The following is a 25,640-nucleotide window of genomic DNA, read 5'->3' on the forward strand; positions in this document are numbered from 1 at the left end:
CCCATAGCTCCATATCCCAGTGTCTGTACCCATACCTCCATATCCCAGTGTCTGTACCCAGAGCTCCATATCCCAGTGTCTGTACCCATAGCTCCATATCCCAGTGTCTGTACCCATAGCTCCATCCCAGTGTCTGTACCCATAGCTCCATATCCCAGTGTCTGTACCCATAGCTCCATCCCAGTGTCTGTACCCATAGCTCCATCCCAGTGTCTGTACCCATAGCTCCATCCCAGTGTCTGTACCCATAGCTCCATATCCCAGTGTCTGTACCCATACCTCCATATCCCAGTGTCTGTACCCATAGCTCCATCCCAGTGTCTGCACCCACAGCTCCATATCCCAGTGTCTGTACCAATACCTCCATATCCCAGTGTCTGTACCCATAGCTCCATACCCCATTGTATGTACCCATAGCTCCATATCCCAGTGTCTGTACCCATACCTCCATATCCCAGTGTCTGTACCCATACCTCCATCCCAGTGTCTGTACCCATACCTCCATATCTCAGTGTCTGTACCCATACCTCCATATCCCAGTGTCTGTACCCATACCTCCATATCCCAGTGTCTGTAGCCATACCTCCATATCCCAGTGTCTGTACCCATAGCTCCATATCCCAGTGTCTGTACCCAGAGCTCCATATCCCAGTGTCTGTACCCATAGCTCCATGTCCCAGTGTCTGTACCCATAGCTCCATATCCCAGTGTCTGTACCCATAGCTCCATCCCATTGTCTGTACCCATAGCTCCATATCCCAGTGTCTGTACCCATAGCTCCATATCCGAGTGTCTGTACCCAGAGCTCCATATCCCAGTGTCTGCACCCATAGCTCCATATCCCAGTGTCTGTACCCATAGCTCCATATCCCAGTGTCTGTACCCATAGCTCCATTCCAGTGTCTGTACCCATAGCTCCATATCCCAGTGTCTGTACCCATAGCTCCATATCCCAGTGTCTGTACCCATAGCTCCATATCTCAGTGTCTGTAGCCATACCTCCATATCCCAGTGTCTGTACCCATAGCTCCATCCTAGTGTCTGTACCCATAGCTCCATATCCCAGTGTCTGTACTCATAGCTCCATATCTCAGTGTATGTAGCCATACCTCCATCCCAGTGTCTGTACCCATAGCTCCATATCCCAGTGTCTGTACCCATAGCTCCATCCTAGTGTCTGTACCCACAGCTCCATATCCCAGTGTCTGTACCAATACCTCCATATCCCAGTGTCTGTACCCATAGCTCCATACCCCATTGTATGTACCCATAGCTCCATATCCCAGTGTCTGTAGCCATACCTCCATCCCAGTGTCTGTACCCATACCTCCATATCCCAGTGTCTGTACCCATACCTCCATATCCCAGTGTGTTCCCATAGCTCCATATCCCAGTGTCTGTACCCATAGCTCCATATCCCAGTGTCTGTACCCATAGCTCCATATCCCAGTGTCTGTACCCATAGCTCCATTCCAGTGTCTGTACCCATAGCTCCATATCTCAGTGTCTGTAGCCATACCTCCATATCCCAGTGTATGTGCCCATAGCTCCATCCCATTGTCTGTACCCATAGCTCCATATCCCAGTGTCTGTACCCATAGCTCCATCCCAGTGTCTGTACCCATACCTCCATCCCATTGTCTGTACCCATAGCTCCATATCCCAGTGTCTGTACCCATAGCTCCATATCCCAGTGTCTGTACCCATAGCTCCATCCCAGTGTCTGTACCCATACCTCCATCCCATTGTCTGTACCCATAGCTCCATCCCAGTGTCTGTACCTATAGCTCTGTCTGTTCATGTCTGTTTAGATGCGTTGGTGATTTTACCTAGCGATTGTCTATTGTGGGCGTCAGCAATAAATGTTTCTCCATTAGGCTTTAATAGGTTGTGTAATCTGCCATTGGTGAGATCTACCTGTGATGTGGACTCACCTGCCAAGTCAAATAAAGCTGCAGGTGGGAACAGCGAACAAATAAACTCATGAAACTTTACCAAAATAGAATCGAGTCGTGATAAGTAGATAGATTTTCATGAAATCTTTTGAAATCATCTTCTCCATGTAAAATGAAAGGATCACTTTGATTCAGTTTTTGGGATTAGATTATAGCGTCTTTTTGTGTTTTTAAACCATTTTTGTAAATGAAAGATAACACCAGACTCACCTTCACAGTTTTTTTTTCAATTTCTCATCAGTGTAAGAGACCACAGATCCCTGTATAGCCTAAATAGATACAGCCTTCTCTGTCACCCTATAATAGATACAGCCTTCTCTGTCACCCTATAATAGATACAGCCTTCTCTGTCACCCTATAATAGATTCAGCCTTCTCTGTCACCCTATAATTGCTTTTCCTTTCAAAAATGCACATTTAAACATCCAGCATGTTCCTTAAGGATGTATGCTACCTTAAATTATACAAATGGGTCTGTTTTATGAGGTAAGAATTAGCTCCCTTATTTATAATTCTTTAAAATTACCAAGTAATTGTGAAGTACTTTTGAATTATCAATGAATACATTCCTTCTTGAGTTCACAGCATGAAGTTATCCATTATGGTGTATAAGGTAGCATATATCCTTAAGTATATTAATAATCCCTTTTCTATTAACAATGTTGAACCAGAAATCTTATTTTCTAAAATTTCCTTCTTTTGCTGTACATAGACTTTCTGGCTAATTTCTTGGAAAAAATGGTAATGCAGTAGGCAGTCAATGGAGAACAGATTTATACAAGAGGACATTCTGGTCAAAACACTGGTGTTGTTCATATAGTTGTTCTGTCAACTGTACATGAATTTCATTCACTATTAAATGTATAATGATGTTAGTTGACAGACAAATTTCATTAGTTGAGAATATCTTAATTATTAATTTTGTTTTACCTCTGTAAATTTTAAGTATCCTATTTTATTTCATAATTGAATTTAAATCAAAAGATACATAAAAAGTACTTCACTCTATAATAGGTTGGTGTGATGTTTACACTTGGAATGATTTCCATTGATGTGCAGTTGGTTTACTTTATCTGTATCAGAAAGTAAAAGAATTTTGAGTTTGTCTGCATCTGTCAATGAAAAGTCCATATGATATATTGCATTTATAGGGCATTTTATGCAGACAGCTGTACTATATTTGTTGCAAGGAAGACGCCAGATTTCCATTCCAAATTAATTTTATTTGACATATCACCAAAATAGAGAAGCATGGATACAAAATATAAAACAAGTTGTGTAGACAATAGAGAAATTTTTATTTTTTATTTTTATCCAAAACTTCATTTCTGACCAAAAATAGATTTGATTTAAAATGATTAATTCTTAACTTTGAATTCTACATCAAATATGTTATTTCATAAATCATGATCTAGAGAATTAATCTGAAGCATATGATTTACATGGACCTGATACAGTTGTGTGTTTGTGAATAAATCATGCTCTTCGTAACTGGGAAAAAGACTTCCAATTTTTACACAGAATTTTCCTCTGTCTGATGTAGTATGGTGTTACCTCTGTCTGTGATGTAGTATGGTGTTACCTGTCTGATGTAGTATGGTGTTACCTGTGTCTGATGTAGTATGGTGTTACCTGTCTGTGATGTAGTATGGTGTTACCTCTGTCTGTGATGTAGTATGGTGTTACCTCTGTCTGTGGTGTAGTATGGTGTTACCTCTGTCTGTGATGTAGTATGGTGTTACCTGTCTGTGATGTAGTATGGTGTTACCTCTGTCTGTGGTGTAGTATGGTGTTACCTGTCTGTGATGTAGTATGGTGTTACCTCTGTCTGTGATGTAGTATGGTGTTACCTCAGTCTGTGATGTAGTATGGTGTTACCTGTCTGTGATGTAGTATGGTGTTACCTCTGTCTGTGGTGTAGTATGGTGTTACCTCTGTCTGATGTAGTATGGTGTTACCTGTCTGTGATGTAGTATGGTGTTACCTCTGTCTGTGGTGTAGTATGGTGTTACATCTGTCTGTGATGTAGTATGGTGTTACCTGTGTCTGATGTAGTATGGTGTTACCTCTGTCTGTGATGTAGTATGGTGTTACCTCTGTCTGTGATGTAGTATGGTGTTATCTCTGTATGATGTAGTATGGTGTTACCTCTGTCTGTGATGTAGTATGGTGTTACCTCTGTCTGTGATGTAGTATGGTGTTACCTCTGTCTGTGGTGTAGTATGGTGTTACCTCTGTCTGTGATGTAGTATGGTGTTACCTCTGTCTGTGATGTAGTATGGTGTTACCTCTGTCTGTGATGTAGTATGGTGTTACCTCTGTCTGTGGTGTAGTATGGTGTTACCTCTGTCTGATGTAGTATGGTGTTACCTCTGTCTGATGTAGTATGGTGTTACCTCTGTCTGTGATGTAGTATGGTGTTATCTCTGTCTGATGTAGTATGGTGTTATCTCTGTCTGATGTAGTATGGTGTTACCTCTGTCTGTGATGTAGTATGGTGTTACCTCTGTCTGTGATGTAGTATGGTGTTACCTCTGTCTGTGATGTAGTATGGTGTTACCTCTGTCTGTGATGTAGTATGGTGTTACCTCTGTCTGTGGTGTAGTATGGTGTTACCTCTGTCTGTGATGTAGTATGGTGTTACCTCTGTCTGATGTAGTATGGTGTTACCTCTGTCTGATGTAGTATGGTGTTACCTTTGTCTGTGATGTAGTATGGTGTTACCTGTCTGTGATGTAGTATGGTGTTACCTCTGTCTGTGATGTAGTATGGTGTTACCTCTGTCTGTGATGTAGTATGGTGTTACCTCTGTCTGTGATGTAGTATGGTGTTACCTCTGTCTGTGATGTAGTATGGTGTTACCTCTGTCTGTGATGTAGTATGGTGTTACCTCTGTCTGATGTAGTATGGTGTTACCTCTGTCTGTGGTGTAGTATGGTGTTACCTCTGTCTGTGATGTAGTATGGTGTTACCTGTCTGTGATGTAGTATGGTGTTACCTCTGTCTGTGATGTAGTATGGTGTTACCTCTGTCTGATGTAGTATGGTGTTACCTCTGTCTGTGGTGTAGTATGGTGTTACCTCTGTCTGTGATGTAGTATGGTGTTACCTGTCTGATGTAGTATGGTGTTATCCCTGTCTGTGATGTAGTATATTGTTATCCCTGTCTGTGATGTAGTATGGTGTTACCTCTGTCTGTGATGTAGTATGGTGTTACCTCTGTCTGTGATGTAGTATGGTGTTACCTCTGTCTGTGATGTAGTATGGTGTTACCTCTGTCTGATGTAGTATGGTGTTACCTCTGTCTGATGTAGTATGGTGTTACCTCTGTCTGTGATGTAGTATGGTGTTACCTCTGTGATGTAGTATGGTGTTACCTGTCTGTGGTGTAGTATGGTGTTACCTCTGTCTGTGATGTAGTATGGTGTTACCTCTGTCTGTGATGTAGTATGGTGTTACCTGTGTCTGATGTAGTATGGTGTTACCTGTCTGTGATGTAGTATGGTGTTACCTCTGTCTGTGATGTAGTATGGTGTTACCTCTGTCTGTGGTGTAGTATGGTGTTACCTCTGTCTGTGATGTAGTATGGTGTTACCTGTCTGTGATGTAGTATGGTGTTACCTCTGTCTGTGGTGTAGTATGGTGTTACCTCTGTCTGTGATGTAGTATGGTGTTACCTGTCTGTGATGTAGTATGGTGTTACCTCTGTCTGATGTAGTATGGTGTTACCTCTGTCTGTGATGTAGTATGGTGTTACCTCTGTCTGTGATGTAGTATCGTGTTACCTCTGTCTGTGGTGTAGTATGGTGTTACCTCTGTCTGAGGAAGTCAGCCCTGCTTAAGGCCTGTAGATTTTCGTATCTGTGAAACAGATGGATGGGAGCCATATCAACAGGGCAGTTACTGGATGGGGCCATATCAACAGGGCAATTAATGGATGGGGCCATATTAACAGGGCAGTTAATGGACGGGGGCCATATGAACAGGGCAGTTAATGGATAGGGGGGGCATATCTACAGGGCAGTTAATGGATGGGGCCATATCAACAGGGCAGTTAATGGATAGGGGGGCCATATCAACAGGGCAGTTAATGGATGGGGGCCATATTTACAGGGCAGTTAATGGATGGGGGCCATATCTACAGGGCAGTTAATGGATGGGGCCATATCTGCAGGGCAGTTAATGGATGGGGGCCATATCTACAGGGCAGTTAATGGATAGGGGGGCATATCTATAGGGCAATTAATGGATGGGGGCCATATCTACAGGGCAGTTAATGGATAGGGGGGGCCATATCTACAGGGCAGTTAATGGATGGAGGCCATATCAACAGGGCAGTTAATGGATAGGGGGCCATATCTACAGGGCAGTTAATGGATAGGGGGGCATATATACAGGGCAATTAATGGATGGGGGCCATATCTACAGGGCAGTTAATGGATAGGGGAGCATATCTACAGGGCAGTTAATGGATGGGGGCCATATCTACAGGGCAGTTAATGGATAGGGGGCCATATCTACAGGGCAGTTAATGGATGGGGGCCATATCAACAGGGCAGTTAATGGATGGGGGCCATATTAACAGGGCAGTTAATGGATAGGGGGGGGGGGGGGCATATCTACAGGGCAGTTAATGGATGGGGCCATATCAACAGGGCAGTTAATGGATGGGGGCCATATCTACAGGGCAGTTAATGGATGGGGGCCATATTAACAGGGCAGTTAATGGATGGGGGCCAATATATCTACAGGGCAGTTAATGGATGGGGGCCATATCAACAGGGCAGTTAATGGATGGGGCCATATCTACAGGGCAGTTAATGGATGGGGGCCATATCTACAGGGCAGTTAATGGATGGGGGCCATATCTACAGGGCAGTTTTAAGAGGGGGAAAGGACATCAGTTCCATCCATCAATTCAATAGTTGTCTTATTTCAAATATAAAAACCATGATGTATCATGAATTTGTTAATGTACCATGTTAGTTTGTTGTAGATAATATTGATACAATGCGATTGTGTAGTTATTCAGATATGTTTGTCACCTATACTGGTGCCTACAGTCAAACACATGTCCTTGTTGACATTTTCTGTAATGAATGCAAATATTTTCACAGATTTTATCAAACATGTGGTATAGCTAGGCAATGTTACTTAATATTTTGGACTTAAAGTTTCCAACATAGAGAATATATTGTTTTATTAGTTAACAAAACAACAAATATACTGATATGGTTGATGGTGTGAAATGCCTACTTATTTTTGGCAATGCTGTCTGTTTTCAGAGAAGGAAGACGACTCTGGTATGGAAAGTAACCGAGAAATGAGGGTAAGAATTGCCAGTTATTGATTTCTTTACACATTAATGAGGATGGAAAAGATATTAATGTCATTTACATTAAATGATTATTGTAAATTTTAGATTTTGATTAGAAATTCTGAAATGTTATTAGAGATTGTGACAGTGAAATGTTCTAAGTGTATAGGTGTGGAGTACATTAGGTCAAATACTTGTAAAAGATATGAGAGAATGAATGGTAAATCATTTATGTAGATTAATCTGTTTTATCCAGCACTTTGAGAGAACATTCTTCCATCAGGCCATTCCTTTGAAATACATTAATTGTAATCCCTGTGAACTCACTGTACATAATCTCGGTTAGAATTTTTCTACTTCATCAGCGCTGCGTTATGAGCAATGACAGAAATGTTCTGCATCACTAGCTACATCCAGTACCAGTTCCTTTGTAATGGATATTAGATGAAAGAAAATCCGAGAATAAGAGTGTGAGAAATGAAGATCTTTCTCAGCTATGACTTTTTCTATAAGTACATATAGCATTATCAGAAACCTATTGGGTGTGCTGTATTGTAAATTGACTTCCTGTAGCATGGTAATGTGTATTATGTCATAAATTTCCATGTTTGTTGCCATAGCAATATGAATAACAACATGACCATAAAGTTAGAAAAAGCAGGGAAGGAAAAAATTGAGCTTCCGCCAGATTTCATTAGATGGATGACATAATCAGGGGGGAAAGCTGGCTGGCCATTGTTGTACCCTGTTATAACTACGGGCGGTATAATCTCACCAGGCTAATTCCTTCATTAGCATTAGAGCCCCCGCCATGAGGCATTCGTTTGAGTGGGTTAACGAATATTCATCCTAGATTTTTGTGAATCTATGGCAAATATTTACAGTCTGATATTTACATAAAGGTTTTTAGAAATATTTCTATTTATTTTTTTTACATTAAGAAAGTAATTATCTTGTGACTGATGTCAGTATAAAATATTCACAGTGAACATTTTTAATGAAATAATTAGTAAATATTGACAAACTTCGGAACGGTTTTTGATAGATTAGAATGTATTCTAACCCACTGAAGGTTTATTTCATTATTGATTCAAAAATAGAAATTCTAATCTATCAAAAACTATTTCGAAGTTTGTCATATTAAGTAATTTCATTAAAAAAGATGATTATTTCATAGGGATGTATTTGGAAAAGTCCCCAAATGTAGAATCTCTCTTTCTTATTATTTCATAAGGATGTATTTGGGAAAGCCCTTGGATAAAATCTCTCTTTCTTACTTTTCATTTATAATGATTTATTTGGGAAAGTCCCTACATATAAAATGTAAACATTTATAACATGCATCTCAAAGTGTCTATCTGACTTTATCATAACAATATTCTGCTTGTGTAAAGATTGTACATCGTCTTCCAGGTAAAGCCAGTGGAAAATGGCCATGCTGGTGAAGATAGCCGCCGGTCAGCGCTTGGTAAGAAGGGACCATTACAGGTGTACATAGCCAAGTACACATACGACCCCTTCCAACACTCGCCAAACGAAAACCCTGACGCAGAACTTCCCATCAGCACAGGAGATTATCTGCTGGTCTATGGGGATATGGACGAGGTAGGGAAGTCTCAACACTATAGCATTATCTTATAAAGTAATATAAACTGGCAAGGAAGTTTCAGTGAGAATATTCTTTTAACAGATTTGGATGACAAGAAATTAATATCTTCAGTCAGTCAGTCAGTATATGGGTTTATTGTAGATATCTACCTACTGATGTGTGGTGTAGATAACTACCCTACTGATGTGTTGTGTGGGTGTAAATAACTACCCTACTGATGTCAAAATGTCAGTACACCTGAGGCTCCGCCGAGGGTTTTACCACATTTTGTGACCCAGAGGGTGAAATATCCCTATCCTACATGAACCACATATGATTGAGTATTTTTCTCTCATTCCCCAACCTAAAATATGCAAAAATAGGCACTATCTGTCGATAGCTTTCTCAGATAGACGCCATTTTTTCTCAATCCAAACTTTTTCTACTGCATATAATAAAAAAAGAACAGCGCCAATCGATTTACCATACCCCATATATGCAAACCATGTTTGCTGTTCTAAAAACGAAGGAAACCATTCATTTCAACAGTCTAACGTTGTTTCAGCAGCCCTGTCATTGCAAGCGAAGCCAAATCACTTGATGTCGGCCAAGCTAGTGTGTCCTTTCGCGTGAAAATATAGTTCCATGTTTTATTAATAAAAAACAATAAAAGAACATGTTTTTTTACATAATTTATATCATAAATAAAAAAAATTATTAGATCTGGCCTAGCACATGGAGCAGGCGATGTGTTTACAAATCTATAGATAGATCTACTTTCGGTTCGGCGACCTACTTTTGTATCATTGCGCGCGTGGCTATCCTACACCAGAAGCGAGGTAATACACACACAGCAAGCATGGGTGTATTTACCTGGACAGACCAGTATGATACCGGTAGGGATGAGAGAAAACTACCCTACTGATGTGTTGTGTAGGTGTAGATAACTACCCTACTGAAGTTTTGTGTAGGTGTAGATAACTACCCTACTGATGTGTTGGGTAGGTGTAGATAACTACCCTACTGATGTGTTGTGTGGGTGTAGATAACTACTCTACTGATGTGTTGTGTAGGTGTAGATAACTACTGATGTGTTGTGTAGGTGTAGATAACTACTGATGTGTTGTGTAGGTGTAGATAACTACCCTACTGATGTGTTGTGTAGATAACTACCCTACTGATGTGTTGTGTAGGTGTAGATAACTACCCTACTGATGTGTTGTGTAGGTGTAGATAACTACTGTACTGATGTGTTGTGTAGGTGTAGATAACTACTGATGTGTTGTGTAGGTGTAGATAACTACCCTACTGATGTGTTGTGTAGGTGTATATAACTACACTACTGATGTGTTGTGTAGGTGTAGATAACTACTCTACTGATGTGTTGTGTGGGTGTAGATAACTATCCTACTGATGAGTTGTGTAGGTGTAGATAACTACACTACTGATGTGTTGTGTAGGTGTAGATAACTACTCTACTGATGTGTTGTGTGGGTGTAGATAACTACTCTACTGATGTGTTGTGTAGGTGTAGATAACTACCCTACTGATGTGTTGTGTGGGTGTAGATAACTACCCTACTGATGTGTTGTGTAGGTGTAGATAACTACCCTACTGATGTGTTGTGTAGGTGTAGATAACTACTCTACTGATGTGTTGTGTAGGTGTAGATAACTACTCTACTGATGTGTTGTGTAGATAACTACACTACTGATGTGTTGTGTAGGTGTAGATAACTACTCTACTGATGTGTTGTGTAGGTGTAGATAACTACCCTACTGATGTGTTGTGTAGGTGTAGATAACTACACTACTGATGTGTTGTGTAGGTGTAGATAACTACTGATGTGTTGTGTAGGTGTAGATAACTACACTACTGATGTGTTGTGTAGGTGTAGATAACTATCCTACTGATGTGTTGTGTAGGTGTAGATAACTACACTACTGATGTGTTGTGTAGGTGTAGATAACTACACTACTGATGTGTTGTGTAGGTGTAGATAACTATCCTACTGATGTGTTGTGTAGGTGTAGATAACTACCCTACTGATGTGTTGTGTGGGTGTAGATAACTACACTACTGATGTGTTGTGTAGGTGTAGATAACTACACTACTGATGTGTTGTGTAGGTGTAGATAACTATCCTACTGATGTGTTGTGTAGGTGTAGATAACTACTGATGTGTTGTGTAGGTGTAGATAACTACTCTACTGATGTGTTGTGTAGGTGTAGATAACTATCCTACTGATGTGTTGTGTAGGTGTAGATAACTACACTACTGATGTGTTGTGTAGGTGTAGATAACTACCCTACTGATGTGTTGTGTGGGTGTAGATAACTATCCTACTGATGTGTTGTGTAGGTGTAGATAACTATCCTACTGATGTGTTGTGTAGGTGTAGATAACTACACTACTGATGTGTTGGGTAGGTGTAGATAACTACCCTACTGATGTGTTGGGTAGGTGTAGATAACTACCCTACTGATGTGTTGTGTAGATAACTACTCTACTGATGTGTTGTGTAGGTGTAGATAACTACTCTACTGATGTGTTGTGTAGGTGTAGATAACTACTCTACTGATGTGTTGTGTAGGTGTAGATAACTACTCTACTGATGTGTTATGACTTTATAATCTTGTCCCTGCTCCCGTGTACTATTCTCTGACATTGATGCACCTTAATAATTATGTACTTTACGACTGTGATAATGCCTAATCGTCATTATTAATTTGAGGGATTTTAATTTCACAGATCATTCACAAATCAGTCAGTGTTTCGCTTGCTGATATCTGTTAAGAACTGTAACAGTTGAACTAAATATTCCTCAAGGCATTGATCATTTTATCATCCAATAATACAATAATTTATATAACATATGCATCCCCCTTAAAGTCAAAGAATAATAATTCAGAAAAAAATATACAGAAATAATTCAAATACTTAAAACCGGTTTCTATAATGAGATTACAACAGAGAATGGAATCTGATAGGCTTTTGAGGAGATTTAACATTCTAAATGAAGAAATGAAATGGAAACATTCCCATATAAGTGAATTTTATTTCACTGGGTTTTATTTTAAGCCTATTATGTACAGTCAAGTGAGCTGAAATACAAGGAAGGACAGAATTTTTTAGGAAGTTTCTCCACAGAGCTTAATCAGCGGCAGCCATTACTGGATAACGTGTGTAACGTACTGCAGGAAGAAACTACAACACGCAATTAAACATAACGAGAGTGTAATCAACGGCCACATCATCTATAGAGTATCACGTCAGCCTTCTAGGATACGCCTGACACTCACGTCAGCCTTCTAGGATACGCCTGACACTCACGTCAGCCTTCTAGGAAACGCCTGACACTCACTTCAGCCTTCTAGGATACGCCTGACACTCACGTCAACCTTCTAGGATACGCCTGACACTCACGTCAGCCTTCTAGGATACGCCTGACACTCACGTCAGCCTTCTAGGATACGCCTGACACTCACGTCAGCCTTCTAAGATACGCCTGGCACTCACGTCAGCCTTCTAGGATACGCCTGACACTCACGTCAGCCTTCTAGGATACGCCTCACAGACCCTCACGTCAGCCTTCTAAGATACGCCTGACACTCACGTCAGCCTTCTAGGATATATGCCTCACAGACCCTCACGTCAGCCTTCTAGGATAAGCCTCACAGACCCTCACGTCAGCCTTCTAAGATACGCCTGACACTCACGTCAGCCTTCTAGGATACACCTGACACTCACGTCGGCCTTCTAGGATACGCCTGACACTCACGTCAGCCTTCTAGGATACGCCCTGACACTCACGTCGGCCTTCTAGGATACGCCTGACACTCACGTCAGCCTTCTAGGATACGCCTGACACTCACGTCGGCCTTCTAGGATACGCCTGACACTCAAGTCAGCCTTCTAGGATACGCCTGACACTCACGTCGGCCTTCTAGGATATGCCTGACAATCACGTCAGCCTTCTAGGATCGATACGCCTGACACTCACGTCAGCCTTCTAGGATACGCCTGACACTCACGTCAGCCTTCTAGGATACGCCTGACACAAAAAGGAGAACTCAATTTACCTCAATAGTCTCAGAAACAAAGTTCATACGGAGGTACATGGTCAGATTCTTTTGTTTTTACTGACAAATACTTCTGTCTTTGACAAATGAAGTTGTCTTTGTAGACATGGACAAATGATGTTGTCTTTATGACAGACATGGACAAATGATGTTGTCTTTGTAGACATGGACAAATGATGTTGTCTTTGTAGACATGGACAATTGATGTTGTCTTTGTAGAGATGGACAAATGATGTTGTCTTTGTAGACATGGACAAATGATGTTGTCTTTGTAGACATGGACAAATGATGTTGTCTTTGTAGACATGGACAAATGATGTTGTCTTTGTAGACATGGACAAATGATGTTGTCTTTGTAGACATGGACAAATGATGTTGTCTTTGTAGACATGGACAAATGATGTTGTCTTTGTAGACATGGACAAATGATGTTGTCTTTGTAGACATGGACAAATGATGTTGTCTTTGGAGACATGGACAAATGATGTTGTCTTTGTAGACATGGACAAATGATGTTGTCCAAAAGAGAAAACATTTTAAAATGACCATCCGATCGATGACATATCTAAGATAATTTCCTGGATGGAAATCCTGTGTTTTAATCTTGATCAAATCTATTTTTGAATTGAAATGGTATTAAGTTTATAGTCCCAACTTATGACTTCAATTAGCTGTAATGTTGCATTGTTGATTAAAAGGTGGTCCATACACACCGGGTGATTGGGCCAGTCTTGTTGTCGACTGTTTTATCATACTTCAGATTTAAGGTTGGACAACAAACAAAACTAAAGTGATTGCCATTACTTTTGGAGATTTTTCCACTTCACATATATATTTAATATTATATGTACAGCAATTAATATGGCTTTAGGGGTCTTTATTGTAGTTTCTGAGACTTTTAGTGTCTGTCACGTGTGGATTTTTAGGGAGGAAATGTTGTCTTTGTCACTTACCAAAAATGTGTAGAATTAATGCTTTAGTATGTTATTACTGTCATTCTTTCTGTTTTTTGAAATTAGCTCATAATTGTTTCTCTGTACAAAAACATAGACACACATGAATCTGTTTAAATTAATATTTGAACGCGGCCTATAGTTATCACTTAATTGTCTGTCCCTCAATACCGATATCTTAATAGGACTCTGAAGTGTTTGGCTATGTATATGGAGATGAGTCTGGGTTAAGATATTGGAGATTGCCTTTCTAATTATGCTAACTACAGGGCCAACATGGTTGTAGTGCTTTGTAACTAATTTGGAATCCCTTGCTGATCAATACTACTGATTACCTACACATCTCCTACACGACTGATCACTCTGGTGGCAATAGTACTGATAACCTACACGACTGATCACTCTGGTGGCAATAGTACCGATTACCTACACGACTGATCACTCTGGTGGCAATAGTACTGATTACCTACACGACTGATCACTCTGGTGGCAATAGTACCGATTACCTACATGACTGATCACTCTGGTGGCAATAGTACTGATTACCTACACGACTGATCACTCTGCGGTGGCAATAGTACTGATTACCTACACGACTGATCACTCTGGTGGCAATAGTACTGATTACCTACACGACTGATCACTCTGGTGGCAATAGTACTGATTACCTACACGACTGATCACTCTGGTGGCAATAGTACTGATTACCTACACGACTGATCACTGGTGGCAATAGTACTGATTACCTACACGACTGATCACTCTGGTGGCAATAGTACTGATTACCTACACGACTGATCGCTCTGGTGGCAATAGTACTGATTACCTACACGACTGATCACTCTGGTGGCAATAGTACTGATTACCTACACGACTGATCACTCTGGTGGCAATAGTACTGATTGCCTACACGACTGATCACTCTGGTGGCAATAGTACTGATTGCCTACACGACTGATCACTCTGGTGGCAATAGTACTGATTACCTACACGACTGATCACTCTGGTGGCAATAGTACTGATTACCTACACGACTGATCACCCTGGTGGCAATAGTACTGATTACCTACACGACTGATCACCCTGGTGGCAATAGTACTGATAACCTACACGACTGATCACTCTGGTGGCAATAGTACTGATTACCTACACGACTGATCACTCTGGTGGCAATAGTACTGATTACCTACACGACTGATCACTCTGGTGGCAATAGTACCGATTACCTACATGACTGATCACTCTGGTGGCAATAGTACCGATTACCTACACGACTGATCACTCTGGTGGCAATAGTACCGATTACCTACACGACTGATCACTCTGGTGGCAATAGTACCGATTACCTACACGACTGATCACTCTTGTGGCAATAGTACTGATTACCTACACGACTGATCACTCTGGTGGCAATAGTACTGATAACCTACACGACTGATCACTCTGGTGGCAATAGTACTGATTACCTACACGACTGATCACTCTGGTGGCAATAGTACTGATTACCTACACGACTGATCACTCTGGTGGCAATAGTACCGATTACCTACACGACTGATCACTCTGGTGGCAATAGTACCGATTACCTACACGACTGATCACTCTGGTGGCAATAGTACCGATTACCTACACGACTGATCACTCTGGTGGCAATAGTACCGATTACCTACACGACTGATCACTCTGGTGGCAATAGTACTGATTACCTACACGACTGATCACTCTGGTGGCAATAGTACTGATTACCTACACGACTGATCACTCTTGTGGCAATAGTACTGATTACCTACACGACTGATCACTCTGGTGGCAATAGTACCGATTACCTACACGACTGATCACCCTGGTGGCAATAGTACTGATTACCTACACGACTGATCACTCTGGTGGCAATAGTACTGATAACCTACACGACTGATCACTCTGGTGGCAATAGTACTGATTACCTACACGACTGATCACTCTGGTGGCAATAGTACTGATTACCTACACGACTGATCAACCTGGTGGCAATAGTACTGATTACCTTTGGTTTTATAGAAGAATCACCACTAACTATACACATGGTTATTATCAGTTTCAAATTTTCTTTCCCAGTTGCAAACATTTTAAAAAGACAATGTATGTTTTTAGCTCACCGGTTCCTCTAAGTAGCCATGAGCTAATGCTGTACCCCCGGTATCTGCGTCCACTGCCCACCCCAATTTAAAGTTTTTGTAAATTTGTAAGTCCAAAAGTGTACACCTCACACCCTTCTTATTTTGTTTATACATTCATTAGCGCTCTAGGAGTGATGTTATAGCAAAATCACACAGAGATAAATTGTGATTTTTTCACATTTGACCATTTTGTGGGCTTAACTTTTTTGGCACTTATGATTGGCATCAAAACTCATGGAGTACCCGGAGAAAAACCACTGACCTACGGTCAGGTAACAGACACTACAGACGGACATTACCATGGAAACTTATATCCCATTTTATAATTTCTAGGCTGTTAAATTACGAAAATACTAATTTTGTTTTTCTAGGATGCCTTTTATGATGGTGAACTTATAGATGGAAGGAGAGGATTAGTACCGTCCAACTTCGTAGAGAAAGTAAAAGGTAGATACACTGACCACTGAGAGAGAGTTGACTTCACCGCTTACCACACACTGTCACATAAATTATAGACATCACCCACTATTACATTGATTTATAAGACCTTTCACACTATAACATTATTGTATCTGACTTTTAACACATTAATTCATTCATTAATAAGACTTTTACACATGATGTCATTCATTAATAAGACTTTTACACGTTATGTCTCCTTACAGATGAAGACCTTGCTGAATTTCATGCTGCTATGGCTGGCTTCGCTCACCATGAAGAAGACAGCAATGCTCCCAGCAGTATACAGCAGGACCTAGATTTTGACAGTAGTGAGGAGACTGATGACAAATCTCTACCAGTCATAGCAGGTTAATAAACCGATCCTGAGTCACATGACTCATAGAGAACCTACTGACCTTAATTGGTCACATGACTGTAGCAAAACACAGAACCACCTGATCTTAATTGGTCACATGACTGTCTACATCATCACAGTATTGATATACACCTACATCATTACTGTATTGATATACACCTACATCATTACAATATTGATAAACACCTACATCATTACAGTATTGATATACACCTACATCATTACTGTATTGATATACACCTACATCATTACAATATTGATAAACACCTACATCATTACAGTATTGATATACATCTACATCATTACTGTATTGATATACACCTACATCATTACTGTATTGATATACACCTACATCATTACTGTATTTATATACACCTACATCATTACTGTATTGATATACACCTACATCATCACAGTATTGATATACACCTACATCATTACAGTATTGATATACACCTACATCATTACTGTATTGATATACACCTACATCATTACAGTATTGATATACACCTACATCATTACTGTATTGATATACACCTACATCATTACTGTATTGATATACACCTACATCATTACAGTATTGATATACACCTACATCATTACAGTATTGATAAACACCTACATCATTACAGTATTGATATACACCTACATCATTACTGTATTGATATACACCTACATCATTACTGTATTGATAAACACCTACATCATTACTGTATTGATATACACCTACATCATTACTGTATTGATATACACCTACATCATTACAGTATTGATATACACCTACATCATTACTGTATTGATATACACCTACATCATTACAGTATTGATATACACTTACATCATTACAGTATTGATATACACCTACATCATTACTGTATTGATATACACCTACATCATTACTGTATTGATATACACCTACATCATTACAGTATTGATATACACCTACATCATTACAGTATTGATATACACCTACATCATTACTGTATTGATATACACCTACATCATCACAGTATTGATATACACCTACATCATCACAGTATTGATATACACCTACATCATTACAGTATTGATAAACACCTACATCATTACAGTATTGATATACACCTACATCATTACTGTATTGATAAACACCTACATCATTACTGTATTGATATACACCTACATCATCACAGTATTGATATACACCTACAGCATTACAGTATTGATATACACCTACATCATTACTGTATTGATATACACCTACATCATCACAGTATTGATATACACCTACATCATTACTGTATTGATATACACCTACATCATTACAGTATTGATAAACACCTACATCATTACAGTATTGATATACACCTACATCATTACTGTATTGATAAACACCTACATCATTACTGTATTGATATACACCTACATCATTACTGTATTGATATACACCTACATCATTACTGTATTGATATACACCTACATCATTACAATATTGATATACACCTACATCATTACTGTATTGATATACACCTACATCATTACTGTATTTATATACACCTGCATCATTACAGTATTGATATACACCTACATCATTACTGTATTGATAAACACCTACATCATTACTGTATTGATAAACACCTACATTATTACTGTATTGATATACACCTACATCATTACTGTATTGATATACACCTACATCATTACAGTATTGATATACACCTACATCATTACTGTATTGATATACACCTACATCATTACTGTATTGATATACACCTACATCATTACTGTATTGATATACACCTACATCATTACTGTATTGATAATGTCTGTTTTGTTCTACAGCCCTTCGGGATCATAAAAACAATGCTGCACCGCTATCCCATACTCACCATGACCTTGACGAGATCGAGTCTGAAATTACCTGTCGAAGTCGGACATCTGTTGTAAAAATTGAGTCCCCTGATGCTAAACCTGGTGAGATTTGGTGTTTGATTCTACACTGCATTGCTTTGCTCCCTCTGTGTGTACTTTCTAATCATCTACATAACAACCGACTTAATGCTTTAAAAAATTGTTGTTTATAGGAACATTGTCTGTATAAAGTTTGAGATTTTGTTGTTAACAGGAACATTGTCAGCTGAAGTTTGGGATTTTGTTGTTAACAGGAACATTGTCAGCTGAAGTTTGGGATTTTGTTGTTAACAGGACCATTGTCAGCTGAACTTTGGGATTTTGTTATTTATAGGAACATTGTCAGCTGAAGTTTGGAATTTTGTTGTTAACAGGACCATTGTCAGCTGAAGTTTGGGATTTTGTTATTTATAGGAATATTGTCAGCTGAAGTTTGGAATTTTGTTAACAGGACCATTGTCAGCTGAAGTTTGGGATTTTGTTGTTAACAGGAACATTGTCAGCTGAAGTTTGGGATTTTGTAATTTATAGGAATATTGTCAGCTGAAGTTTGGAATTTTGTTAACAGGACCATTGTCAGCTGAAGTTTGGGATTTTGTTGTTAACAGGACCATTGTCAGCTGAAGTTTGGGATTTTGTTATTTATAGGAACATTGTCAGCTGAAGTTTGGAATTTTGTTGTTAACAGGACCATTGTCAGCTGAAGTTTGGGATTTTGTTGTTAACAGGACCATTGTCAGCTGAACTTTGGGATTTTGTTGTTAACAGGAACATTGTCAGCTGAACTTTGGGATTTTGTTGTTAACAGGAACATTGTCAGCTGAAGTTTGAGATTTTGTTGTTAACAGTGAACTTTGGGATTTTGTTGTTAACAGGAACATTGTCAGCTGAACTTTGGGATTTTGTTGTTAACAGGAACATTGTCAGCTGAAGTTTGAGATTTTGTTGTTAACAGGAACATTGTCTGTATAAAGTTTGGGATTTTGTTGTTAACAGGACCATTGTCAGTAGAAGTTTGGGATTTTGTTGTTAACAGGACCATTGTCAGCTGAAGTTTGGGATTTTGTTGTTAACAGGAACATTGTCAGCTGAACTTTGGGATTTTGTTGTTAACAGGACCATTGTCAGCTGAAGTTTGGGATTTTGTTGTTAACAGGACCATTGTCAGTAGAAGTTTGGGATTTTGTTGTTAACAGGAACATTGTCTGTATAAAGTTTGAGATTTTGTTGTTATACGAGCACCCTATCGAAGGCCCCGGGACTTTTTATGCATACTGATAGCAGATTTTCCCCTTGAGTAGCCATGTTGTGTCAGCCGCGGTAAATTTGAAAAAGCATTCTGATTGGTTATAGAAAATGTGTTTAACCAATCAGAATGCTTTTTCAAATTTACCGTGGCTGACACAACATGGCTACTCAAGGGGAAAATCTGCTATCAGTATGCATAAAAAGTCCCGGGGCCTTCGATAGGGTGCTCGTATACATAAAGTAAGTGTATGTAATAGTTGTATTCGGTGATCTGATGAAGCGTACCTCGTGATTAACCCGTGGACTTCGTATTTAAAGCTATGTCCAATAGAGTCAAAGTGTGGTGACCCCGTTACGTCAACTTGTCCGACTAAACAAAATCGAGGGGATTTTGAAGTTTCACGCCCGATTTCGTAAACTAATATCGAGAAATCAACAACATGTTAATGGCTTATTTTAAAGATTGACCATTGCTCTTCAATTTAAGTCCTACTTCGAAAAAATCCACCCAAAACAACCGAAGCTACGGTACTTAGAAATAAATACATCAGATTTCAAGCCTGGGGGAGTTCAGAACCTTTCTCATTTATATGTACTCTATATGTTATTATTTTATAAAACGAGTCAGGCACCTGTGATAGGAACATTGTCAGCTGAACTTTGGGATTTTGTTGTTAACAGGACCATTGTCAGCTGAACTTTGGGATTTTGTTGTTAACAGGACCATTGTCAGCTGAAGTTTGGGATTTTGTTGTTAACAGGACCATTGTCAGCTGAAGTTTGGGATTTTGTTGTTAACAGGAACATTGTCAGCTGAAGTTTGGGATTTTGTTGTTAACAGGACCATTGTCAGCTGAACTTTTGGATTTTGTTGTTAACAGGACCATTGTCAGCTGAAGTTTGGGATTTTGTTGTTAACAGGACCATTGTCAGCTGAAGTTTGAGATTTTGTTGTTAACAGGAACATTGTCAGCTGAAGTTTGAGATTTTGTTGTTAACAGGAACATTGTCAGCTGAACTTTGGGATTTTGTTGTTAACAGGACCATTGTCAGCTGAAGTTTGGGATTTTGTTGTTAACAGGACCATTGTCAGCTGAACTTTGGGATTTTGTGGTTTATAGGAACATTGTCAGCTGAACTTTGAGATTTTATGTTGTCAAAGGAATCAGATATAATAGAGATTGCATTCGCATTAAATGTTATATATTTAGTTTAAGACATGTCAGCTTAAGAGTCAATCAAAAAATTGTAAAATATGGATAAAATATTCATAAAAGTTTTCTTTATGAGATTAGATATACAAGCTATATTTGTTTTGTTTTTGATTTTAAAATCAAAGTTTGATTTTTTTTTAAATTCTGCCTTTAAATTTTTTGGATATGTCTAGAAACAGTGTAGCTATAAAACTACACAAACAGGAATCGGGTCCTCCATATTACTCCTGTGGTCTTTACATCCAGGTGTCTCCATATTTCAGGAATCCCGTGTCCACATAAATTGACCCTCGATCGTCAGCTGACCAGTAGTATCTTGATCAGCTGGTGCCCTCCTCCTGAAGATGTCATTATCAAATCCTATCATGTTTACATTGACGGGGACTTCAAGGCCATAGTCAAGAGTAATGAACGAACAAAAGCACTAGTGGAGAATGTTGATTCGCGAACTATCCATCGTGTCAGTGTCCGGTGCCTGACCAACCTTGGCCAGTCTGCTGACCAACAGTGTACAATACTTGTAGGCAAAGGTATAAATAAATAGCTTGATTAGAATTAAGTTTACAGTTTTTAAGTTTTAATTGTAGGGAAAGCTTGATGTATCTGGAACCTTGAAAACAATACCCCTACCAGCCCAGTACAAATAGTTTACTTGACCTACTCTAATTTCTTATAATTCCGTTTCTAATTCTGGAGTTATATAAAGCTGACTGTGTCTTACATCCTGTATATATATATATATATTCTACGCCGTCCTTAACTATGCTTATATATGATATACATGTATATGATATGTAAATATTAGTTTGCACTTTGTCAGATGTATTAACGCTATGCAGCTTAAATATCAGCACTATATCATACACTTAGAATTATTCTCTTCTACCATTGAAAGAGAAATGGATGAATATATATATGTAGATACATATAATTGTAACATTTGTAGTATTTGCTGTTCTGTATATGATCAGATACTATCCCGAGTATACCATGATCACAAACAGTACTATCCCGATCGAGTATACCAAGATCACATACTATCCCGAGTATACCATGATTACACACTATCCCGAGTATACCATGATTACACACTATCCCGAGTATACCATGATTACACACTATCCCGAGTATACCAAGATCACATACTATCCCGAGTATACCATGATTACACACTATCCCGAGTATACCATGATTACATACTATCCCGAGTATACCAAGATCACATACTATCCCGAGTATACCATGATTACACACTATCCCGAGTATAACATGATTACACACTATCCCCAGTATACCATGATCACACACTATCCCGAGTATACCATGATCACACACTATCCCGAGTATACCATGATTACACACTATCCCAAGTATACCATGATTACACACTATCCCGAGTATACCATGATTACACACTATCCCGAGTATACCAAGATCACATACTATCCCGAGTATACCATGATTACACACTATCCCGAGTATAACATGATTACACACTATCCCCAGTATACCATGATCACACACTATCCCGAGTATACCATGATCACACACTATCCCGAGTATACCATGATTACATACTATCCCGAGTATACCATGATCACACACTATCCCGAGTATACCATGATCACACACTATCCCCAGTATACCATGATTACACACTATCCCGAGTATACCATGATTACACACTATCCCAAGTATACCATGATTACACACTATCCCGAGTATACCATGATTACACACTATCCCCAGTATACCATGATCACACACTATCCCCAGTATACCATGATTACACACTATCCCCAGTATACCATGATTACACACTATCCCCAGTATACCATGATTACACACTATCCCCAGTATACCATGATTACACACTATCCCCAGTATACCATGATTACATATATCTCGAGTATACCATGATTACACACTATCCCCAGTATACCATGATTACACACTATCCCCAGTATACCATGATTACACACTATCCCCAGTATACCATGATTACACACTATCCCGAGTATACCATGATTACACACTATCCCGAGTATACCATGATCACACACTATCCCCAGTATACCATGATTCACACACTATCCCCAGTATACCATGATTACACACTATCCCGAGTATACCATGATCACACACTATCCCGAGTATACCATGATCACACACTATCCCGAGTATACCATGATCACACACTATCCCGAGTATACCATGATCACACACTATCCCGAGTATACCAAGATCACACACTATCCCGAGTATACCATGATCACACACTATCCCGAGTATACCATGATCACACACTATCCCGAGTATACCATGATCACACACTATCCCGAGTATACCATGATCACACACTATCCCGAGTATACCATGATTACACACTATCCCGAGTATACCATGATTACACACTATCCCCAGTTTACCATGATCACACACTATCCCGAGTATACCATGATTACACACTATCCCGAGTATACCATGATTACACACTATCCCCAGTTTACCATGATCACACACTATCCCCAGTATACCATGATTACACACTATCCCCAGTATACCATGATTACACACTATCCCGAGTATACCATGATCTCACACTATCCCGAGTATACCATGATTACACACTATCCCGAGTATACCATGATCACACACTATCCCGAGTATACCATGATCACACACTATCCCCAGTATACCATGATCACACACTATCCCCAGTATACCATGATCACATACTATCCCGAGTATACCATGATCACACACTATCCCCAGTATACCATGATCACACACTATCCCCAGTATACCATGATTACACACTATCCCGAGTATACCATGATCACACACTATCCCCAGTATACCATGATCACACACTATCCCGAGTATACCATATGATCACACACTGTCCCAAGTATACCATGATCACACACTATCCCCAGTATACCATGATCACACACTATCCCCAGTATACCATATGATCACACACTGTCCCAAGTATATCATGATCACACACTATCCCGAGTATACCATGATCACACACTATCCCGAGTATACCATGATTACACACTATCCCGAGTATACCATGATTACACACTATCCCGAGTATACCATGATCACACACTATCCCCAGTATACCATGATTACACACTATCCCGAGTATACCATGATTACACACTATCCCGAGTATATCATGATCACACACTATCCCCAGTATACCATGATTACACACTATCCCGAGTATACCATGATCACACACTATCCCCAGTATACCAAGATTACACACTATCCCGAGTATACCATGATCACACACTATCCCGAGGATACCATGATCACACACTATCCCGAGTATACCATGATCACACACTATCCCGAGTATACCATGATTACACACTATCCCGAGTATACCATGATCTCACACTATCCCCAGTATACCATGATTACACACTATCCCGAGTATACCATGATCACACACTACATGTATGCTGCATACAAAAACTAAAAAAAAAAGTATCTTGCAGTTGACATAATTTACCTATGTATTGACTGATTCTGTGTTTTTAATATTTTTATTAATAATCCATCTGTCTGTAAAAGTAATACACGTTTTTGACTGTGCTGCTAAATTTAGATTATTAACGTATCACTAGAGGGCGCTCACTAACCTGTTTTTCTGTCTAACAGATGCCGTTCCACAGCCTAGTGAACTGAATGTTAGTGACATCACCCCTAATTCTGCTACAATCTCATGGTTGCCAGGCAACAGTAATTATCAGCATACCCTTTCCATAAATGGTCGTGAGGCCCGTGTGGTCAAACCCGGTGTCTATAGTTACACCATCACAGGTAGTGTGTTTTACCTCACTGTAATTCCTCTAATTCTACACCATAATTACACTCCATTTACAAACTATTAAAACTTACTGAATCCTATTTTGATATTGATGTAACCGTTACTGGTAGAAGCTTGAGTTGTCATACGATTCCGTATCATTTCACATTCATATACTGGTATATATTCAACGTTCATTTAACATCAGCTAGTTTTAAATATTAACAAGAATTATTTAATAGGCAGTTGGAGTGCTAGTTTGTTTGCTATGATAAATTTAATGAAAAATAGTTGATTTATTTAAACTGTACATTATCATTTTGGAGGATTCTGGAAGTGTTACTGCAGTACAATAGTATTAAATACTGTTTGGTTTATAAGTAATTTCTGACAGTCTATAGTGAAATTGTGACATATTTTATAGTAAGGTTGTCAATAAGTAATTTGACACAGTCTGTAGTGAGGTTGTCAATAAGTAATTTCTGACACGGTCTGTAGTAAGGTTGTCAATAAGTAATTTCTGACACGGTCTATAGTAAGGTTGTCAATAAGTAATTTCTGACAGTCTATAGTAAGGTTGTCAATAAGT

The 25,640-nt window shown here is 39.2% G+C and overlaps 1 protein-coding gene across 15 annotated transcripts in view; it reads left to right on the plus strand.

Annotated features, from left to right (window-relative positions):
* Positions 1-25,640, plus strand: part of LOC117333679 (RIMS-binding protein 2-like) — a 323,862-nt gene that overhangs the window by 255,139 nt on the left and 43,083 nt on the right. For 13 of the 15 annotated variants that reach the window (XM_033893100.1, XM_033893088.1, XM_033893095.1 and 10 more), the window contains 7 exons: positions 7,239-7,282; positions 8,684-8,875; positions 16,425-16,500; positions 16,719-16,862; positions 18,692-18,823; positions 21,486-21,752; positions 24,904-25,065. In XM_033893100.1, coding sequence (XP_033748991.1) covers positions 7,239-7,282; positions 8,684-8,875; positions 16,425-16,500; positions 16,719-16,862; positions 18,692-18,823; positions 21,486-21,752; positions 24,904-25,065 — 1,017 coding nt within the window. The remainder of the gene's footprint in view (positions 1-7,238; positions 7,283-8,683; positions 8,876-16,424; positions 16,501-16,718; positions 16,863-18,691; positions 18,824-21,485; positions 21,753-24,903; positions 25,066-25,640) is intronic. The other 2 variants (XM_033893089.1, XM_033893097.1) reach the window with 2 other exon arrangements.

The sequence above is a fragment of the Pecten maximus genome, chromosome 8 (genome assembly GCF_902652985.1).
Source record: "Pecten maximus chromosome 8, xPecMax1.1, whole genome shotgun sequence".
NCBI lineage: Eukaryota > Metazoa > Mollusca > Bivalvia > Pectinida > Pectinidae > Pecten > Pecten maximus.